Consider the following 20,624-nt stretch of genomic DNA (forward strand, 5'->3'; position numbering starts at 1 on the left):
CTCCTCCACCTGCCACTCAACATGACCAACTTTCAGGAGAAGGACCTTTGAGTCTTTTCCCATCTCTGATTTCTTTTTCTCTCAACCTCCCTAGCTTGATGTCCACAATAATCCCAGGTGGCAGGTAGGTTAGATAATATTGTATCCATCCAGGTGAAGGAAAGGAACCTCAAGGAGGGGGTGGTGTGCCTTGCACAAGATCACACAGCAGGCCTGGGTTTTGACCCACAGATTGACTCTGCCGAACTCCATTTCTCTTGTTAGGCAAAGGAATGAGTAAAACCGGCACGCAAGTCCCTCGGAGGATGATTGAGATAATATATGTGAAATTACTCTGTAAGTTGCTTTTCAAATAATAGCAATTTTTTACTATTATAATTAGGACTAGTTGCAAGATCTTTTGTTTCTTAACCCAATGCACACGTGCGCGCTTTCTCTTTTTTCTGAAATTGCTTATTCATTCATCAATTCATGCAGTAATGAGGTTTGAATGCTTGTGGGGAGTCAAGTGCTCTGTTAGATCCTGGAGATAGGAAGCTAGAACAGACAGCTGAGAGCTGGTGCTCATGGGTTGGAGGTGAGTCAGGCCTTCAGAAGGTGCATGGCAGTAGGCATGGGTGTCCCCAAGATAGATGAGTGAAGCGCTGAGGGAGTGGAGAGGGGCCAGTCAGGGGCCTGCTGCAGTAGGGTGGCATCGCCAATGTCACTGGCTCATAGTGTCCTTGTCCTCATGCAAACGACCCATATGTCCACTTTTCCATGGGACAGTATTTACTCCTAGATGTGAGGAATTTAAAATGGGAACATCACTGCCTTCAGGCTCCACAGGGTCGTCTGATTTTGATGGATGCAATGGAGGCACAAATGAGGTTGTACTGGCCTGATTTGTTTTTTTTAATATCTGTACATATGACCTTTGATCAGAATGATTACACTTCTGAAATATCTGCTCAAATCAAAAAGAAAACAAAACAAAGAAACATTTCGGGAGGTCTAATTTGCTACAGGGGGAAACTTCCCAATTTAGAATTTGCATTTGTCTCCCTGTTGTGCATTTGGTTATGATTAATCATTCTGAAATTTAGAGTCGGGGTCCTGTGGCAGCTAGTTGGGCAAACCTCATCCTTACAAAGTAAGAGCACAGCTCTGTTAGTGACCTCAAGGCTGGTGCAGTTGGAGTGATGTGGGATCCAGATTGGGCACGGGGGTCTGCAGCCGCAGCTACTCAGAACCCTAGACCCCCTTGGAAAACCCCAACATGGAGAAAGGAAAACTGGAGCTGGGAGTCCCCACACAGTTCTTCCAGCCAGCCGGATCCCATATGTTGGTCAACAGCCCCTAACAAATTGGCTTCAGTCCTACCACGAGAGATATCATTTTGCGGAATGGAAATTGAATTTGGGAATTTAAGTGGTTACTGTGATGACTGCAGATCTCACAAAGAATATCCCTGATTCATCTTGGCAGTTGTATTTGGGTCTGTAGAAACTATGTAGTCTTTGAGAAAAAAGATCAGGCTCCAAGAATTGTTGCCAATTAGAACCAAACTGGATATTGCAGGTGGTGCTTTATACAAATGTCAGCTGTCCTTCCCAGTACACCTCATGGAAGGCCTTACAGAATGTGAGTGCTCAGTCAGTACACATTTGAAAGACCATAGTGTTTTGGAACTGCAAAGGATTTCTGATTCAACTTCCTTCCTTTGTTTTTCCTCTTTTCTTTTTTCTGATGATGAAACTGAGGTCCCAAAGGAGAGGTGGTGATTCCTCAGGGTTCATTGTCAGTTGGAACAAGAGCATAAGTTGCCCCCTCCAAGCTGGCAGCATAAAGTTGTGCAGGTTGGGCACTGCACAAAAGCCCCAGACAAGGGTATGAGTAGGGTCTGTGTTCCAGTCTACCTCTGAACTGAAGGGAGGTGTTTCTTCTTCCTTTCTCAAAGAGCCTATTTACTCACTAAGTCAAGTGCAAGGTCATGTCTGCTCCAAGAAATGTTTGCATTTGAATAGATGTTGAAGGTTAATGTTTGGTGAACAGAAGTCCAGACTATTGAACATTTTATAGGGTTAGTTGATTGCTTTTGCCTCTTTGCAAGCAGAAACTGTGATTTTCCTCTCCCGTGACCCACTGTATGTATGGGTATATGTATGTATGCATCACCTATTTCTATCTGTCTGCCATCTTATCTACTTATCTGTTATAACCCATACTGATTAGGAGAGAGTGGCTAATGGGTAAGAGGGCTAGCACAGAGAATATGGGCAGTATTTGCTCACTCTCGAGGGGAGAACCCAAGAATATTCCTTACTTACCTCTTTGCTGAACTAGGCTGTAAATGCTTGTCCATTTGTTTCCCTCAGCTCCTTATGGAGCCCTGTCCTTGAATCATCATGGGTGGAGCCTTGCACTCAGCATCCCAGGTGGAGGTCATGGGACTCCAGAGGTCAGAAGAGACACATCCTTGGTTGTAGGGAGGCCATGATATAATGCAGGAGCAGGGATTGGCCCATAGCAGTACAGGCATCTGTGGACATCAGGGAAGATCCTTCAGGAGAAATGCAAAGAGGAAAAAAGATGGGGGAGGAGGAGGAGGAGGAGGAGGAGGAGGAGGAGGAGGAGGAGGAGGAGGAGAAGGATCCATTAAAACACTCTAAAAATCCTTAAAAAACTTAGAAAGGTTTTGCAAGCAAATAATTAAGCTGGTAGGTCAGGCACAGAAGAATAAGAAATAAATTAGGCACCATTTGCATTTTCAAAAATCCTTGACTTAGTGCCCTTGTGAATTCTCTTGGTGTATCTTGAACACTGCTCTAGTTTGAGTCCTGGGGTCTCAGAGTCCCAGAGAAGCAGACCTTTGACACCTAGCCCTTCCATCCTCTCCAAACCTTTTGGAGAAGGCTGGACTTACTTTTCTTGCTCTTATTTTTTAGGAGTAGGGACTCATGAGTAGTAACTAGAAAGGTCACACAGGCCTGGGCCTCTGCAGGTGGTCAGGGCCAGCACAGAAGTACCAAGTCTCTAGCTTCTCATAGAGGAGGGTCTTCCTGATGATCCCCGATTAAACACCAGAAGGCATAGAGTGAACCATCTAGAAGCTTCTAATGGGCTCTCTATCACCCGTCTTATCCCCTGTGAGGACACCAAATAAAGCCACTAGACTGTGTGCCCTTCACCAAGGAACAACCTCCTGTCCAAATTAATTTTCATGAAACTCAGACTCAAGACAGCTGTGGTTGATTAGGTTCTTTACTCCTAAGTACAGGCTACCGTTCAATCTTCCCAGCCAGAGCTCAGGCTTGGTGTGGCCTTTCAGGGGGGTGTTTCTGAGTGAGGATTTCAGAGCAGGAATCTGTAACCTTTTGAAGGAAATGTTCAGAAGGAACCAGCCAACCAGTACATTGCTCTGTCAATTTAGTAGAAACATCCAAGCTAGATTTTGCTCTGATCTTTACAGCAACAGATTTTAAAAAATAAAATAAAAGAGAGGGTCCAACATTATGTGTATGTCTATGTAGTTGATCAAAAAACCAACTAAGAAGTTTTACGGGTCACACTGGGACCTGAGGTCTTGGAAAAGACTCATGAGCAGGGGCCACTTGGAACAGGGCTTTGATCCGCTTCTCCTCTCCATCCATTGGTCAACAGGAAGGAACCTGTCAGGTCACTTCTACCTTGTGTTGAGCCTCAGCTATGGGCCTGGCACTTCCCATGCGTTATTTCATTGAATCAATACAGCTTCCCTCTATGTAGATCTTATGTCCCCTGGCTGTTCTCTGGGGAATTTGGACTTATGCTAGGTCACATAACAGCTAACAATTACAAGACCCAGCACTTACCCCAGGTTTCTGTGACTAGGGATTCCAGATCATGTCAAAACACCAATTTGCCTCCCTCCCAGACACTAGAGGGACGCCCATGGGCAACGGAGGAGACATCTGTGCTCTCTTTGAATCGTCTCGTTTGAATTGTCATGGTAACCTAACACTGGGCAAGAGCCATGATGGGAGGATTGGAGTCATTTCATACCAGACCTGGGCTCTGTTTCTGCTGCCACCGTTTGGCCTGCAATTCTCAGTTTCCCTCATTGTAAAAACGAGAGGAATCATAACATGCTTACTTCACAGGGCTGCTGGGAGGACTACCTGATGGCAGGGCATGCCAGCCACTTGTAACTGCTTCATGCCTTTTGGGGGACAAACGTGCAAGTAGTTCTCAATGATCTTAGTGTAAATCAGCTGGGTGAAGAGCAAGGCACGTCACTTCCTCAAAGTGGAATTGGAAGTCTGCTCTGAAGCCAGGTGCTCAGGGTTCCCAGGAGGGGTCCCTGCAGAGCGTGGCCTTGGGGTTCTTGTTTTCCAGTCATCACCATATTTAAGGGTAAAGTGGAAGAGGTGGAGCTGCCGGTGGAGAAGGTAGACATCATCATCAGCGAGTGGATGGGCTACTGTCTATTCTATGAGTCAATGCTCAACACGGTGATATTTGCCAGGGACAAGTGGCTGGTAAGTGTCCCACATGCTGTCCCTGCATTGTTCTGCTGGCTGTCTCGCTGCTGTCCCCATGGCCTACAGCCTAGGAAGAATATCAGGACTTCAGAGAGACTCTCCCAGGCTCTCTTTAAAGCAGATTTGCTTCAGGGGATGGCACGCTCTTCCTGGTCCAACAGGCCAACTGTCAGAGTGCACTTTCAGGTCCAACCTAGACTCTCTATAATACATACCCATTTGCTGCCCTCGAGAGAAAAGTCCGTTCTGGTCAATAAGCCCTGAAGTCTTGCATGGCTGCCAGCGAGCGAATGTGGTGCTCAGGTTGGCTTCCAAGCACCCTCACCCCCTGCGTTTGTTCTGTTGATTCCGCCCAGGTCTCTCAACTTCTCCTTGCTCCAAAATAAACAATGGGCATTGCGTCCTAGCCCTAACCCCGCAAGGTGACAGTCCCCTGAATGAGAAAGGCAGGCGAGGGGGTGCTTGTCTGGTGACTCTATGTGCAGTTCAAAATGTGATGTCTTTGTCAGGTGAATAGATTACGAGACCCATTTCCCCACCATTCATCAACAGAAACCTGGAGGGCTTATGTTTCCAGACCGGGCAGCTTTGTACGTGGTAGCAATTGAAGACAGACAGTACAAGGACTTCAAAATCCACTGTAAGTCACCTTTTCATTCTTTGTTGAACTTCCGTTGCACATTGGGGGTGGGAGCCACTTCAGTGGGCCTGAGGTGAGCAGTCACTGTCACGGACACTGCCGCTCTCCCTGTGGTAGAGTTGTCTGTGGCCCTTTTGGGATTCTTCTCTGTATTTCTCTCTAGTCTCAAGGGTGGGAGGTTTGAGGAAGAAAATAAGCAATACGGCTGGTATAAGATAAATGTCCTGGGGTGAGAGAATGAATGCAAAGTGAATAAGAAAAGAACTGAAGCAGCAGAAGCTGTGTTGCAGAGAACTATAGAAAAGTCTGTCAGTCTTAGTCATCCTAAAGGCCACCACGGGGGTCAGACAGAGCAGGTCTCCAGCCAGACCAATCACTGTGATTCCTGCCTTCAGGCCACTCAAAAGTGTCAAAATAATTTTGACTCCTCTTCATATTAGGTAAAATAGGTATTCTTCTCTGAGGTTCTTTCAGGGAATGAATAGCAGTAGGGGTGGAGAGGAGGGGAGACTTTGCTTTGAACAGTGAAATAAATGGTGTGTTTACATGTGCATGTATGTGTAGTACTGTGCAGGGGCAGCAAGAAGCTCACATGGAAATGTGTATTCATCATGCCTTACCAGCTGAAAATGTGCAACGCTGCTGGGCACAGTGGCCATTACTGTACTTCTAGCAAATTGGGAGGCCAAGGCAGGAAGATGACAGTGTGGGTAATTTAGCAAGACCCTATCTCAAAAGAAAAGCCTGGGGATGTAGCTCAGTGGTAGAGCATCCCTGGGTTCCACACCCAATCTCTCTCTCTCTCTCTCTCTCTCTCTCTCTCTCCCCCCCCCTCCCTCTCTCTCTCTCTCTCTCTCTCTCTCTCTCTCTCTCTCTCGCTCTCTTGATCTCTTTCGATCTCCCCCTATGTGCACGCACATACACACAGAGTATGGTTCTCTTAGAAAATAATTAAGTAAAACAAACAAGTGAAACAAACAAAAACACTCTCCAATATTTTATCTGGTCTGGAAAGGAAAAGGACTATTTTATTCTATTGCCTTTAAAAAGTAACATTTCTCAGCAACACAAACCTGGCCTGGGGTGAAATCATATCATGTGTGTTTTTATAAGGTTAGACACAGTCACATCTCCTCAACCAGATCCACATGTAATGAAAGAGCAAACACCTCAAACAAGCAAGCAAACAAACAATCAAAATAAGCAGGAGGCAGAAGCTCTGAACTGTCCAGCAGAATTAGTCAATCCTGCTACAATGGTGTGGACAAGCCCACCTTGGCAAGATTACTGCACAGGGCTTCACACACTGAATAGGTGAACCCATGCCTCCTGCCCCAGAGGCCAAGAGCCACCCTCTGTTGCCCCCTTTATTTAATCATTAGTACCAACAGTGATGCCTCCAATAGACAGTGCCAGGGAGTGTGTGTGTGTGTGTGTGTGCTTGTATTTTCACATTTTTCTGGAATTGTGAAATCAAAGCATGACATTCAGAGCCAAGTTCAGGAGAAGATGGGAATGGGACAGGTGTCTGAGGCTCTGTGCCCTGGAAACCCACTCAGAGCTCTGCTTCTGGCTGATCCGGTATCATTTCTAATGTTTGATCTCGAGAGGAAAGGAGCCAAATCTCCAAATGAGAGCAACAAGGGGTAGGGCAGCTTAGGTTAAATGCTTTGAAGTCTGCCAGTCCTGAATTTCAACTCTGGGCTTTCCCATTTCCTAACTGGGTAATCTTGAGCAAGTGACCTAACACCTTTGAGCCTCCATTGGGGATAGTATCATCAAAGCCAGAGACTTGTCACCGGGAGTGAGTGAGGTGACATGTGTCAAGGGCACAGCCGTTCACGGTGCTCTATGGGACTAGACCAGGTCTCATCTCTGAGGCTGTAACCAACCACGCCCCTTTCTGCTCAGGGCTCTGCCAAGCCCATTGCCCCTCGTGGCTTGGAATCTAGGGCAGATGTCTTCCCAGAGAAGATTACAGAAACAACTCAACAGTGAACATTGATCAAATGTGTGTATAAATAGGACATACATTGCCCTAGAGCTGTGTTTCGGAGCTCTCGTAGCATAATTGTACTGAATGGTGTTTTGAGGGGAATATTCAGGTACGTTCTCTGTTCTCATTTCCACTTAAATCTTTAGTGCGCTCCAGCCTGAGGGACATCTTTTAAAGAAGTTTCCTCATGGTTTCCAAAACAAACATACCTTATCCCTTCTTCCCTTCCACTGGGCTGTGCTCAGAGTCTGGGGGATGCAGATAGCAATGAGCCAATCGGGGCAGAAAAGGAATGGGGGTCCTGAGAGCAGCTAAGAGCTACTCGGGTGCAAGTCTGGCACTGAGCATCGTGTGATTTATTTCTTGATTCCCAGTGCAGCGTTCCTAACTTTTGGAAAAGAGCAAAATCTAAAGCTCAACTCCCATTTTGCTCTTATGGAGTGTTTGCTCTGAAGTCTTTGCCAAAAAAACCCCAACAACAACAATAACAAAACAAAAACAAAAACAATAAACAAACACACACACACAAAACACTTCAGATTGATTTAAAATACTGTTAAGTTTTTTCTATTGAAATTTTAAAAATCTCTCTTTTTTTTTTGTAATGGAAGCAAACACATTAGAAATCTCTTTCAGATAAAAGGAGGTTTTGGTTACTCTGAGTTCTAAATCAAAAGGAAAGCATAAAGGCTGCTGGTTGCTAAGGGAACAATTATAAGCAAATTTCAATTGGTTCGAGAACCAGCTAACAAGAAAAAAATCTTAAAGTGGGGCAGGAGAGTGAGATGTGCCCAGCCTCTGCAGAAAGTAAATTGTTAGGGAAGAAGCTCCTTTCTTTTCCTCTTCTTGCCCTTTCCTTCCTTTCTCTCCCCTCGCCTCTTCCCCTCTCCTTTCCGTTCTCAACCACATGCAACGTGGGGATGTAAGAAAGAATGAGTGAAATGCAGAATCTGCCCTTGATTTGTTTGCCACCCAAAGAGAACCCATAGAAAGAGAGAATGATTGGCATGTTACATATTTTATTGGATAAAGGAATTTTTTTAAAAAAGCCAGCAGAGGGAGGGTTGTGTAAGGTGTAATGCTTATCTCTGAGAGAGGAGCAGTTTTTAAAAAATCCTACTATAGAAGATATTTATAGAATCCAAACTTGGTGGGTAGTCTATTCAATTTTATACCCAACACATGACTGTCACCCAGTATTTGAATCTACAGTCACTGAGAGGGATGGGCACCAGCTTTCTCAATGATGAGACTAAGAGGAAGACTTTGTGCCGAAGCAGCTCTGCCTCAAGTTGAAGGGTGGAAGGGCAGCTCCTCTTGGAGGATAACCCAGTGGCTATCCCTGGGCTTCTCCTTTATTTCTACCCTCAGCATTTGGAGTTCTACTCTTGGGTCCACCCCCTTTTATGCAAGGAGCTGACGGTGAGAGCCTAAGATGCATCCAATATTCTAACATCTTCCCTTGTGCATAGAGAAGAAATTGCAATTAGTGCCTGGAAGGCACTGTTGTTTTTCTCTGACAGCACTCTCAGGCAGTGCCATTAGCCCCAGCAGAGAAACTCAGATCTCTGGAGTCAAGGAGGGAAAAGAGGATGTAGCTATAGCTCTCTCCAATAAGAAGTCAGTTTTGTTCCCTGGTACTTCATATTTCTATTTGTCTGGCTATTTTTCAATTTCTCTCTCTATTTTGAATTTTAGCAGTTTCACATAGATATAGCTGGGTGTTTTTCTTTGTATTTTCCTAATTGGGGTCATATATAATACTTGGGTATGCAGGTTGATTCCTTCTTTAGTTTAGAAAAAAATTTAGCCATTTTCTATACATATATATGGATTTAGCCATTTTCTATACATATATATGTATTTAGCCATTTTCTATACATATATATTATATATATATATTTATATATATATATATTATATATAAATATATTTGTTTGTTTGTTTTTGGTCTGATCTCTTTCTCTTCCTCATCAGAAACTCCCATTACAGATACGTTAGATATTATTTGTTGTAGTACCATGGATCTTGGATGCTTTGTTTATTTTAAAATTTTTTTCTCATTGTGTTTAAGTTCATCCTTTTTTTGACCTGATTTCTAGTTTGGTGATAATTTCCTCTAGAGTATTCATTTTGCTAATGAGCTCATTAAAATACATCTTCCTCTCTCATATTGTGATTTTGATTTCTAGAATTTCCATAGGCTTTTAAGAAAATTATTTCCATCTCACTGATGAAAATCTACATACATTCATGCATGTTGTCTACCTTTTCCACTAAATCTTTTGACTTACTTAGTATAGTTACTTTTTCATGTGTCTTGTAATTTTCCATTGATGCTAGACATTGTGGGTAAAAGAATAGTAGAGACAGATGAATAATATTTATGCTCAGAAAAGAGTCTTGAGTCAGGCTGTTAGAGTGGGGGTTTGAGTCAATATAATCTGTAGTTATACAGACTTTGTTATTTTCTTTAGTTACATTTGTTACATCACAGTGCAGTTCTTCTCAGGGGTTAATTTTAGTCCATAAACAAAAGATTCACAGGTTCCTCTGATGTTACTTTTTAATACCTAGATAGTTAACAATATTTCTTGATAACCAGTAGCTCCTACCTCACATAATTAATCTGTTATTAATTCAACAGATAATACATAATTGCAATAAAAATTGAATGTACTTGATTTGAAATATAACCCATCTCTGCTCCACTTCTGATAACCCTAGTGGGGAGTGAACAGTCAACAGAAAGGAGAGAAAAAAAATGTCTACTACCCTGGCTAATTAATCTGTCTCCTGAATAGCTGAAGGTGGGACAGTCTAGCTGGGAGATAAACATCAATTAGTCCCTAGAAAGGTAATGAAAACACCAGGCATTGCAAAGTGGTATAGTATTAAATGTTGGGGAATAGATTTCAACGTAAAAAGCACTATCTGTGGGCCTATTCCATGCCAAGTGCTGTGACTAAGTGCTAAGGATACAGAAGGAGAGGCCCAAGGAGGAGTTGGAGAAAGTTTCACACAGGCCACGAGACTTCAATTTCACCATTTCAGGATTTGAAAAAACTTTAAAGATCATGCGCTCTAAAGGTTTCCAAACTCTGATTGGAATTGCTTAGACAGATTTGGAAAAACTGAGCTTCCTGTCATTTTGTTTTCTAGCATTTTCATTGACTTCAAAAATTGTTTCCATCTCACTGGTGAAATTCTCCATCCATCCAAGCATGTTGTCAACCTTTTCCACTGGATTTTTCAACATACTTATTATAATTACTTTAAAGCCTCTATGGGTAATTCCAACATCTGAGTTATGTCTGGGTCTGATCTGATGACTCTTTTCTTTTGATAATGTGATTTTTTTCCTCTTTTCCCAGCCTCTTAAAATTTTCCATTGATACAATAGGTTTGGCATGGGCTCAGGACTCTGCATTTTAGACTGTGTCCCAGATGAACCCATAGAACCACTGAACCAAACTTCTTACTTTACAAATAAACCCAGAAAAAGGTACTGATATGCACAGGGTCACACAGCTCAGAAGGCAGCAAATTCAGATCTCAAACCAAAAAATCAATAACAACTACCATGTATCACATTCTTTCCATGTGCCTAGCACTATCTTATGTACTTTACAAATATTACCACATTTCATCCTCATAATAACCCTATAAGACAGCCATAGTTATCATCATCATCATCTCTGTTTTATTTATTTACTTTCCAAATTGTACTTTTATTTGGAGTCTTTTTTTTTTAAGCATTGTGAGAGATGGACATAGTAAGATATGGATGGGTGACATGGACAAGGAAAAGAAATACATAAAAAAATAACTGATTCACATCTCAACTGCAGACTCCGTGGAGAGATCAATTTCAGGAAAGAGGACATATGGAAATGGAAGAGCTGGAAATGGGTTCATTTAAAGTACCCCTATCCCTGGGAGTATCTGAAGACTCTCTTAGGAATACTCTCAGGGACGGGGTTACTTTAGTTGAAACTGCTGGAATATGGCACAACCCAGGAGATTGTTCTGGAGATTTTTTTTCTGGGAATGGTTTCATCACCTCTATTTTAAAGAGGAAGAAACTGAGGCTTAGAGAGGGTTCATTCTCGCCCAAGGTGACATAACAAATAAATGACGGAGCTCAGATTTGAACTCCAAAGTCCAGACCTGCAGCCATTGCACGCACTGACCCTCAGGATTTGCCCAACACATCCACCAAATTCTAACGTCATGGTGGGATCCAGGGAGAGAGAGAGAGCAAATGTGTGGCTCTTGGTCTTTTAAGGGAGGGTTTAAACTAAAGGCAGCGTGTTTTAGTATGCATTTTTCATCTGGGGAGAGGACGGATGGCTATTTTCAGGTTCTAGGAGGGAGTCTTCTCTGAAGCCTGTCCTATTGCCAACCGGGCAGCTTCTTCTCCATCATGGAGGTTTCAAGTGGGAGTTTGGCACCAGCCTTGGGTGATTGAATGGAATTTGACTGGCATCTTATCCTCAAGCTGGAATTTCACAAGTGCTCACCCTCTGGGAGATGATTACTTTCTCGGCTTTCTTTTCCCCCTGAGAGAGGTCTTTGTGTACCTTAGAAAAGAGTCTGAGTCAAAGAAGCAATTCTTTCCTTGACCGCTCACACCTCCCTCCTCACCCACCCACTCTGCTCCACACACACGTTCCCCAAGGTAACTTTTTATTTTTTTATGAATGCTCTAAAAAAAATTAAACTCCATAAGATTTTAGAGTAAAGCATTTCACTTCAAGGTACCTCTGAATAAACAGATGGATGAGATTCAGCTGCCCAGGAATCAGTCTCTCTGCACTGTTGGGGGAGAACATGGCATTGCTGTTGCTGCCACAGCTGGGTCTTTACTGCTGAAGGGGTAAGGGGACAAGTCTGGCTCCATGACTAGCTTCATGATTTCCCCCATGAGTGACGGGCGCCAGATTTTGTGTGTGAGCCGGATGCCAAATTCTCCCAGCCACAGATTTCTTATCTCTAGTACAGAAGATATTCTGTACTAGAATCTCGTGAGTAGATTCAATAAAGATGATTAATGAGTGGTGTAATTATGACCATCATTTAAAGTTACCCTTGATCCATGTGATTTAATTCATTTACTCACCCACTCCGAGACCCCAGATCTTTCTCCCTCTGAAAGAACATCTTATGAGTAGCCCAAAGAGGCCAAGGAACACAGTCAGGATGGTTTGTACCCCACCTGCGGGCCATTCCTCATGGGATGGATCCTCAGTGAGTGCTTCATGGCCTGTGGGACAGATAATGACTTTCTTGGACCCACTTGGTGGAGAAAACTGAGGTTCAGAGGGTTGGGGATTTGCACAGAGCCTGGCCTGTACGTGACAGTGCTGGGATCCACACGCTAATCTCTTCCACTTGAAGAGCCCTTGCTTCTCTAGGCTGCATTAAAGGTTCAGTGGGTGGAGACGGGACAAGGGAGAGAGATGGGTCTTTTAGGGGAGGAGAACAGCTTGAGCAAAGGCACAGAAACAGGAAAATAGCAGATAAGGGAGTGCATAGGACACTCTGCTGGCTTGGCAAGGGGACAGGAAAGTAGATACCAGAAAGAGTCAGGAAATTTGGGTTCTGGTTTTAGCCCAGCTTTGTTCTACCTGTGTGAACTTGGACAAATTAGTTTCTCAACCTCTCTGAACTCTAGTTTACCTAACTAGAAAGTGGGACCTGCCTTTTCTAGAGGTAAAAGTGAGAAGATTGCATCATTGCAAAGCTCCCCATGCAGGTGAACAATGCTCACCCCATTTTGATGCTGGGGACATAGGCTGCCCCTACCTTCTAAGGCATGCTGTGCTCTAGCACTGAGGAGGCCAGGTGAGCTTCAGGGGTCCTGCTGCCTGTCTTGACGTCTTACTCTGTTTCCACAGGGTGGGAGAATGTCTATGGCTTTGACATGACCTGTATCCGGGATGTTGCCATGAAGGAACCCCTGGTGGACATCGTGGATCCAAAGCAAGTGGTGACCAATGCCTGTTTAATAAAGGTCTGGAGACATCCTGGTTGGGCCTGGGCATGCTGGGAACCCAGCTGAGCCACCCTGGAAAGCCAGGCATGGGGTGGGCCTGGAGTTCAGGCAGAACCAGCTCCTACACTGACCCAACCTAGTGAGGCAAGGCCACGTTGGCCAAAGACCGGGCTGCTGTGCGGTACAAGTCAAAATTTGGGGCTCTCACTGAGCAGAGCCCCTGAGGGGACTCCATGGTGGCACAGCTGAAGGAAGAGGGTCCAGAGCAGGGTCCTGGTGGTGTAATGGGGGTTAGGTGGGGAACAGCCATCAAAGAACAGGACACTGTGGAGCTAGGAGGGTATGTGCAGGCTTAGGAAAGCGAGTCCATTCGGAGCTGGGTGTGCATCTTAGGAGAGAGATCCCCCGCTCAGTGCACCATGCGATCCTCACAAATCTCCACGTCGGAGCTCACATCTGACCCAGTCAGACAGAGTTTCCAGCCCTTCCTGGGCCTGCTTGCTCATTTCTGCTCTTAACATCTTTTCCTTCAAGGCCTTCTTTGGTGGTGCAGATGAACAGCTGGTCAGTGTCCTCTCCATACCTGTCCTTAATGCATTCTTATTATTAGCTACTCAAACACACCCAATTAGACAGAGCAAAGATAAAATCTCCCCTCCCTTCCAGTCCCACATTCCTCCCAGGGCAACCTCTGTTCAAGGTCAGATAGACTCTTTTTTTTTTTTTATTGTAAACAAATGTGATACATGTTGTTTCTCTGTTTGTACATGGCGTAAAGGCATACTATTTGTGTAATCATAAATTTACATAGGGTAATGTTGTTTGATTCATTCTGTTATTTTTTCCCTTCCCCCCACCCCTCTTTTCCCTCTATACAGTCCTTCCTTCCTCCATTCTTGCCCCCCTCCCTAACCCTAACTCTAACCCTAACACTAACCCCTCCCACCCCCCATTATGTGTCATCATCACTTATCAGGGAGATCATTCGTCCTTTGGTTTTTTGAGATTGGCTTATCTCACTTAGCATGATATTCTCCAATTTCATCCACTTGCCTGCAAATGCCATAATCTTATCATTCTTTATGGCTGAGTAATATTCCATTGTATATATAACACAGTTTCTTTATCCATTCATCAATTGAAGGGCATCTAGGTTGGTTCCACAATCTGGCTATTGTGAATTGAGCAGCTATGAACATTGATGTGGCTGTATCTCTGTAGTATGCTGATTTTAAGTCCTTTGGGTATAGGCCAAGGAGTGGGATAGCTGGGTCAAATGGTGGTTCCATTCCAAGTTTTCTGAGGAATCTCCACACTGCTTTCCAGAGTGGCTGCACTCATTTGCAGCCCCACCAGCAATGTATGAGTGTACCTTTTCCCTCACATCCTCTCCAACACCTGTTGCTTGTATTCTTGATAATCGCCATTCTAATTGGGGTGAGATGGAATCTTAAGGTGGTTTTGATTTGCATTTCTCTTATTACTAGAGATGTTGAACATTTTTTCATATGTTTGTTGATTGCTTGTAGATCTTCTTCTGTGAAGTGTCTGTTCATTTCCTTAGACCATTTGTCTATTGGGTTATGTGTATTCTTGGTGTTGAGTTTTTTGAGTTCTTTATAGATTCTGGAGATTAGCGCTCTATCTGAAGTATGATTGGCAAAGATTTTCTCCCACTCTGTAGGCTCTTTCTTCACGTTGCTGATAGTTTCCTTTGCTGAGAGAAAGCTTTTTAGTTTGAATCTATCCCAGTTATTGATTCTTGCTTTTATTTCTTGTGCTATGGGAGTCCTGTTAAGGAAGTCTGGTCCTAAGCCAACATGTTGAAGGTCTGGACCTACTTTTTCTTCTATAATCTGCAGCGTCTCTGGTCTGATTCCGAGGTCCTTAATCCATTTTGAGTTTAGTTTCGTGCACGGTGAGAGATATGGGTTTAGTTTCATTCTGTTGCATATGGATTTTCAATTTCCCCAGCACCATTTGTTGAAGAGGCTATCTTTTCTCCATTGCATATTTTTGGAACCTTTGTCTAGTATGAGAAAATTATATTTATTTGGGTTTGTGTCCGTGTCCACTATTCTGTACCATTGATCTACCTGTCTATTTTGGTACCAATACCATGCCGTTTTTGTTACTATTGCTTTGTAGTATAGTTGAAGTTCTGGTACTGCAATACCCCCAGCTTCATTTTTCCTGTGAAGGATTGCTTTAGCTATTCTGGGTTTCTTATTCTTCCAGATGAATTTCATGATTGCTTGCTCTATTTCTGTGAGGTACGTCATTGGGATTTTAATTGGAATTGCATTGAATCTGTATAGCCTTTTGGTAGTATGGCCATTTTGACAATATTAATTCTGCCTATCCGAGAACATGGGAGATCTTTCCATCTTCTAAGGTTTTCTTTAATTTCTTTCTTTAGTGTTCTGTAGTTCTCATTGTTGAGGTCTTTCACCTCTTTTGTTAGATTGATTCCCAAGTATTTTATTTTTTTCGATGCTATTGTGAATGGGGTAGTTTTCTTAATTTTTCTTTCCAGAGATTCATCACTTATGTATAAAAATGCATTAGATTTATGAGCATTGATCTTATATCCTGCTACTTTACTGAATTCACTTATGAGTTCTAAAAGTTTTCTGGTGGAATTTCCTGGTTCCTCTAAGTATATAATCATATCATCAGCAAATAGGGATAGTTTGAGTTCTTCTTTTCCTATTCGTATCCCTTTAATTTCTTTGGTCTGTCTAATTGCTCTGGCTAGAGTTTCAAGGACGATATTGCATAGAAGTGGTGAAAGGGGGCATCTCTGCCTTGTTCCAGTTTTTAGGGGGAATGCTTTCAGTTTTTCACCATTTAGAATAATATTAGCCATGGGCTTAGCATAGATGGCCTTTACAATGTTAAGGAATGTTCCCACTATCCCTGTTTTTTCTAGTGTTTTGTGCATGAAGGGGTGCTATATTTTATCAAATGCTTTTTCTGCATCTATTGAACTAATCATGTGATTCTTGACTTTAAGTCTATTGATATGGTGAATTACATTTATTGATTTCCTGACAGATAGACTCTTCCAGTTCTCATTCTATGTGTTTGCATTTGTATTGCTGATATATTATGTTGAACCACATGAAACTACTGATATCTGAATTTTTATGTGGAAAGACATCAATTTCATATGGTTGAAGTTAATCTTTAATTTAGACATATGGGTTCAATCTGTAAGTTCATCAGACCATCTGACTCTTGTCTTGCTAAAACATACTTGCCTGCTTGGGTCCTATACATGTCATGTTTTTTCCTGGAGGTGTTGGAAGGAGGGACTGGAACATTCATAGTTGAATCAGGGGAATGGGTCCAGGGCCACCAAGGGTGAGTTGAAGTTTCTGAAAGATTGAAGCAAACTGCTGCTTTGTCCCCCTGAACACAGGCCTTTGCAGAACTATAATCCATGGTCTGGACTATCACTGTGGCACTTGAGACCTCAAGGGCAAATAAAATTAGCTGAGCCTCATGCGGGTCTCATCAGTTGCCCTTTCTTGGTGACGTCCTGCCTCAGAGGTTTGGCTTTGAGTCTAAGCCTGGACCTCTGCTCATAGGGTTCCCACTGCTTTTCAAAGCAGCCTCTTCCTGTGGCAGTCAAGATTAATTGTGAGCTATTTCTTCCTACCAGCCCTTCTACCCTGCAGCTTCTCCCCTTGATACCCAAACAAGAACAAGGAAGGCACAACCCCCACCCCCCAAAACAAGAAGATCACCCAGAGTACAGAACATTTCTGTCAATACTGTAGAACAGGTAGAAGTCGACCTGTGCCATCGCATTGGTCAAATGACCCATGGCAATGATAGCCACCATGAGGCATCTGCATGCAATGGTCGCAGCTTGAGGATAAAATTCCTTGCATGTTCTTGGACCCCAGATGACTTTCTGCACTTGACTCCAGGGCCCATTGCAGGCGTGGCCATTGCGCTTCTGCTTGGGTCCTACTGGTTTCGCCATGGACTGGCCTGGTTCTTCCCACATGTGTCTGTCTCCTCCCCACACCCCCTTCTCTCAGAACAGTATCAGCAAGGGCCTCTCCTGTGGTTGCCCCTGGAATGCATCCAGGGACGAAACAGGCAGATCAAGGAGCAGACTGATCAAGGAGGGACAGGAAGGAGGGTGATGTCTCATACATACTCTTCATGGAACTGACTGGACATCTGTGATGGCTTACTGTCCTGCCCCTCCCCCTGCCCAGCCTCTCTTCCGGTTTTCCGAAGACGGTCCATCCCCGTCTTGGAGCCAAAGATTATAGATCAGTCCCCATTATTCTGATGCCCCAGAGTCCTTTGCTGGAAGGTTTCTTTTTTTCCACAGACACAGCAGCCCCTTGGAGACCCCAGGGAGACCCACTGCCTTGGCCTCAGGCAACCCCAGGAAGCGGAGGGTTTCTCTGGAGTGAATTACTCAGAAGTGCCCCTGGTCGCTGCCATCCTGCCTCTAAATCATGTTATAAATGGACGTCTCGGATTAGGCATTAGGTTGCCTGTGTCTGCTCCTGCAACCAGGGGAGCCCTTCCATAGGCTCTCTGGCTAATGTGCTAAGCAGCGTCTCGCCCCGCCCTTTGGGAAAACGCTTGCCCTTCTTCACACACTTAATTGCTATTTTCATCGCTATTAACATTGCCGAGTGTGACACTTTATTATAATTAAGACTCTGTTTTGACCAGGCTTCTGCTCCGAGACGTCCATTTATAACATGATTTAGAGGCAGGATGGCAGCGGCCAGGGGCACTTCTGAGTAATTCACTCCAGAGAAACCCTCCGCTTCCTGGGGTTGCCTGAGGCCAAGGCAGTGGGTCTCCCTGGGGTCTCCAAGGGGCTGCTGTGTCTGTGGAAAAAAAGAAACCTTCCAGCAAAGGACTCTGGGGCATCAGAATAATGGGGACTGATCTATAATCTTTGGCTCCAAGACAGGGATGGACCTGAACCCCAAGGGCCTTTGTGTCTGCAAAGCCCAGCTATGACTGGTCCCACTCTTACATATGGCAGGACCCTTACTCCAGAGGACCAGCTGCCTCTGTTGTTGCCAGTTTAATGTGCAGCTTCATTACTCAAGCCTCGAAGGCTTTGGACTGGGAGGGGGTGTTAATATGCAAACGTCTCCAGGGCTCAGTGAACACAGTTAGCTAACACAGGGTGTGACAGTTGACATTTTGTTGATAGACATTTAACTGTAAGACTGCTGGAGATGGAATTCCTTTCAGATGGGATGGTGTGTATGTGTGTGTGTGTGTGTGTGTGTGTCCTAAAAGTGGTTAAGAAGTGAAGGGAGTGATAGAAGGAGAAAGTAACCAAGTCTAGATGGTAAGCTATAGGGAGTCATTGAAGGTTGTGGATCCAGGGAGTAAGATAGTCTGAATGAACCTTGGGGAGTTTAGTCGGTTGACGGTTATGAGGGGAGATCTGGGGAAGGAAGAAAAGGTTTCAACAGGAAGATCTGTCCCAAGAAGATGGGTCCAACAGACATGGCTGTGTTTCGGGTACTGTGTCACATAACAAGGATACACAGGAAAATGAGGGGCAGCTTCTGCCCTTCAAGGCTCCAGTCTAATGGTAGGAATGAGGGTAGAGGTGATGAGGCTTCAGAGATGAGCCAAAAGCCAGGCTGGGCTGGTGGCAGAGGGACCAAAAGAGAAAGATGCTCAGGACCTGGGGAGAACTTGGAGCCTGGATGGCCCTGGCTGAGAAAGAGATGGAAAAATCACCGAGTGTGGACCCAGTGAGCCAGGTGGACCATGATGGCACCATTAATAACCACACAGGTCACCACAGCTTGCTCTGGAGCTCTGGAACTGGAGGGAACTTGGGGACCACCTGTACTGGAAGGACGATTAGCCCTATGAAGGCTGATGGATGCTGAGGTCCCCTTCATCACATGGAGGGTGTGGGTGGGGGGCTTCTGGAAGTATGTTCCAAATGGAGAGGGAAGGGCTGATGTGGTCAGCATCATGCTCAGCTTTGAAAGTGGTAGAACTCACCAGAGGAGAAAGTCCTGGATGACAAGTGGTCGGGGTCATGACTTAGGAGAAACCAGCAAATGAGGATGATTGATGTTACAGAAGAAAAGGTTTAGGGGGCCTGTGTGAGTTGGAGCAGCTACCTGGCTTTTTCTGTGGGCGGAAGTTGCAGAGACAGCGCAGACTGGCTGCGTTGGTTCTAAAGAAGGACCTAATGGCTGGAGCTGTCTGGATGTGGCAGAAGCTGCCAGTGGGTGGGGAGTTCAGCACCCAAGCACTAGAGGGCCACTCACTGGGAATGCTACAGAGGGATTCGAGATTCTCGCATCGAATAAAGGACTCAGCTCCAGGGGAAGTGGTGTATAATCCCATCAACTGTTTCATGCCTGGCTAGGGCTCACCCTTCAATGGGTTTAATCAGAACCCATCTGGGGTCCTAGAAACACAGTGCAACTTGCACTGGAAAGTCACCTCTCTTAGGGGACTCCCACCTTCCCCTAATGCTGCAATCCTACCCTCGTCACAAGTCAGACAGTGTCCCAGAGGTCTTCTTGGCTGCTCAGCTCAGACCACAGCAGGACTCTGATCTGATCGCCTTCACAACTGCTCTTCCTCTCCTCCTGTCCATCTCTGTGGAGCCAGGACTTCTCTTTGCAGGTCTGAGGCAACTGTGCATCTCTTTTTCCTTTATTTATCCTAGAAATATAGAGAGGTAAAAGCTATTTCTTCAATGCTACTTACTTTTCTTCACCAACCCTGCTTCTGGGTCTCAGGAAGACTCCCTGGAACCATGAAGCACACAGGTGTCTGTCTGGCTCTTACAGAATTTTCAGGACAGTGGTTCTTGCTACACAAACCTGACATGTGGAAAGTTCTTGCTTGGGCCTCACTGGAATGTGTCTGGATGCTTCTTGGGCTCCTGGTGGGGTCTCCCTGTCTCATGGAAGCAGGCAAACAACAGGTCTGCATTCTTACACAAAAGAATAGCACATTGTAGACTGTCTCTCCATTACACTTGCTTCCCGTGCAAGATTGATTTTCAGTCACTTTTGGGCTGAAATTGTGAGAATTATTAGTTCTTTGTGTTCTACATTCCCTAGCCAGACCTGAAAATTCTCACCTCTTATTTCTTCCTTTTATTTATTTTTTAAAAACTGTCCAGCCTGGTTATAAATGGTCAGAAGAACTTCCTTCAGCTCAGTCTGTGACTTTGTGAGCTGAGGTCCTGACTCCTGAGACAATGCTCAATGTCTCCTATTACTGGAGCTTGAATAAGAAAGAAAGAAAGAAACCCAGGAAATGAGTTGTCTGGTTCTTGTGAATCCCTGGGAGAACCTGACAAAACCCAGACTGCTGTTTTGATTCAGTAGGTCTGGGAGCACTCCCTGCCCCACTCAGAATTTGCTCCCAGGTGATACGAACGCTGACCATCTGGGGTCCATACTTTGAGGATGACTGAATGGAGGTAGCTGTGCCTAGTGGACCACTCAG

At 44.5% G+C, this 20,624-nt stretch overlaps 1 protein-coding gene across 2 annotated transcripts in view; it reads left to right on the top strand.

Moving 5' to 3' along the window:
• Prmt8 (protein arginine methyltransferase 8) overlaps window positions 1-20,624 on the top strand; it is a 91,287-nt gene that overhangs the window by 58,780 nt on the left and 11,883 nt on the right. For both annotated transcript variants that reach the window (XM_047550119.1, XM_047550118.1), the window contains 3 exons: window positions 4,357-4,499; window positions 5,055-5,142; window positions 13,039-13,154. In XM_047550119.1, coding sequence (XP_047406075.1) covers window positions 4,357-4,499; window positions 5,055-5,142; window positions 13,039-13,154 — 347 coding nt within the window. The remainder of the gene's footprint in view (window positions 1-4,356; window positions 4,500-5,054; window positions 5,143-13,038; window positions 13,155-20,624) is intronic.

Source organism: Sciurus carolinensis, chromosome 4, assembly GCF_902686445.1.
Source record: "Sciurus carolinensis chromosome 4, mSciCar1.2, whole genome shotgun sequence".
NCBI classification, from domain to species: Eukaryota; Metazoa; Chordata; class Mammalia; order Rodentia; family Sciuridae; genus Sciurus; species Sciurus carolinensis.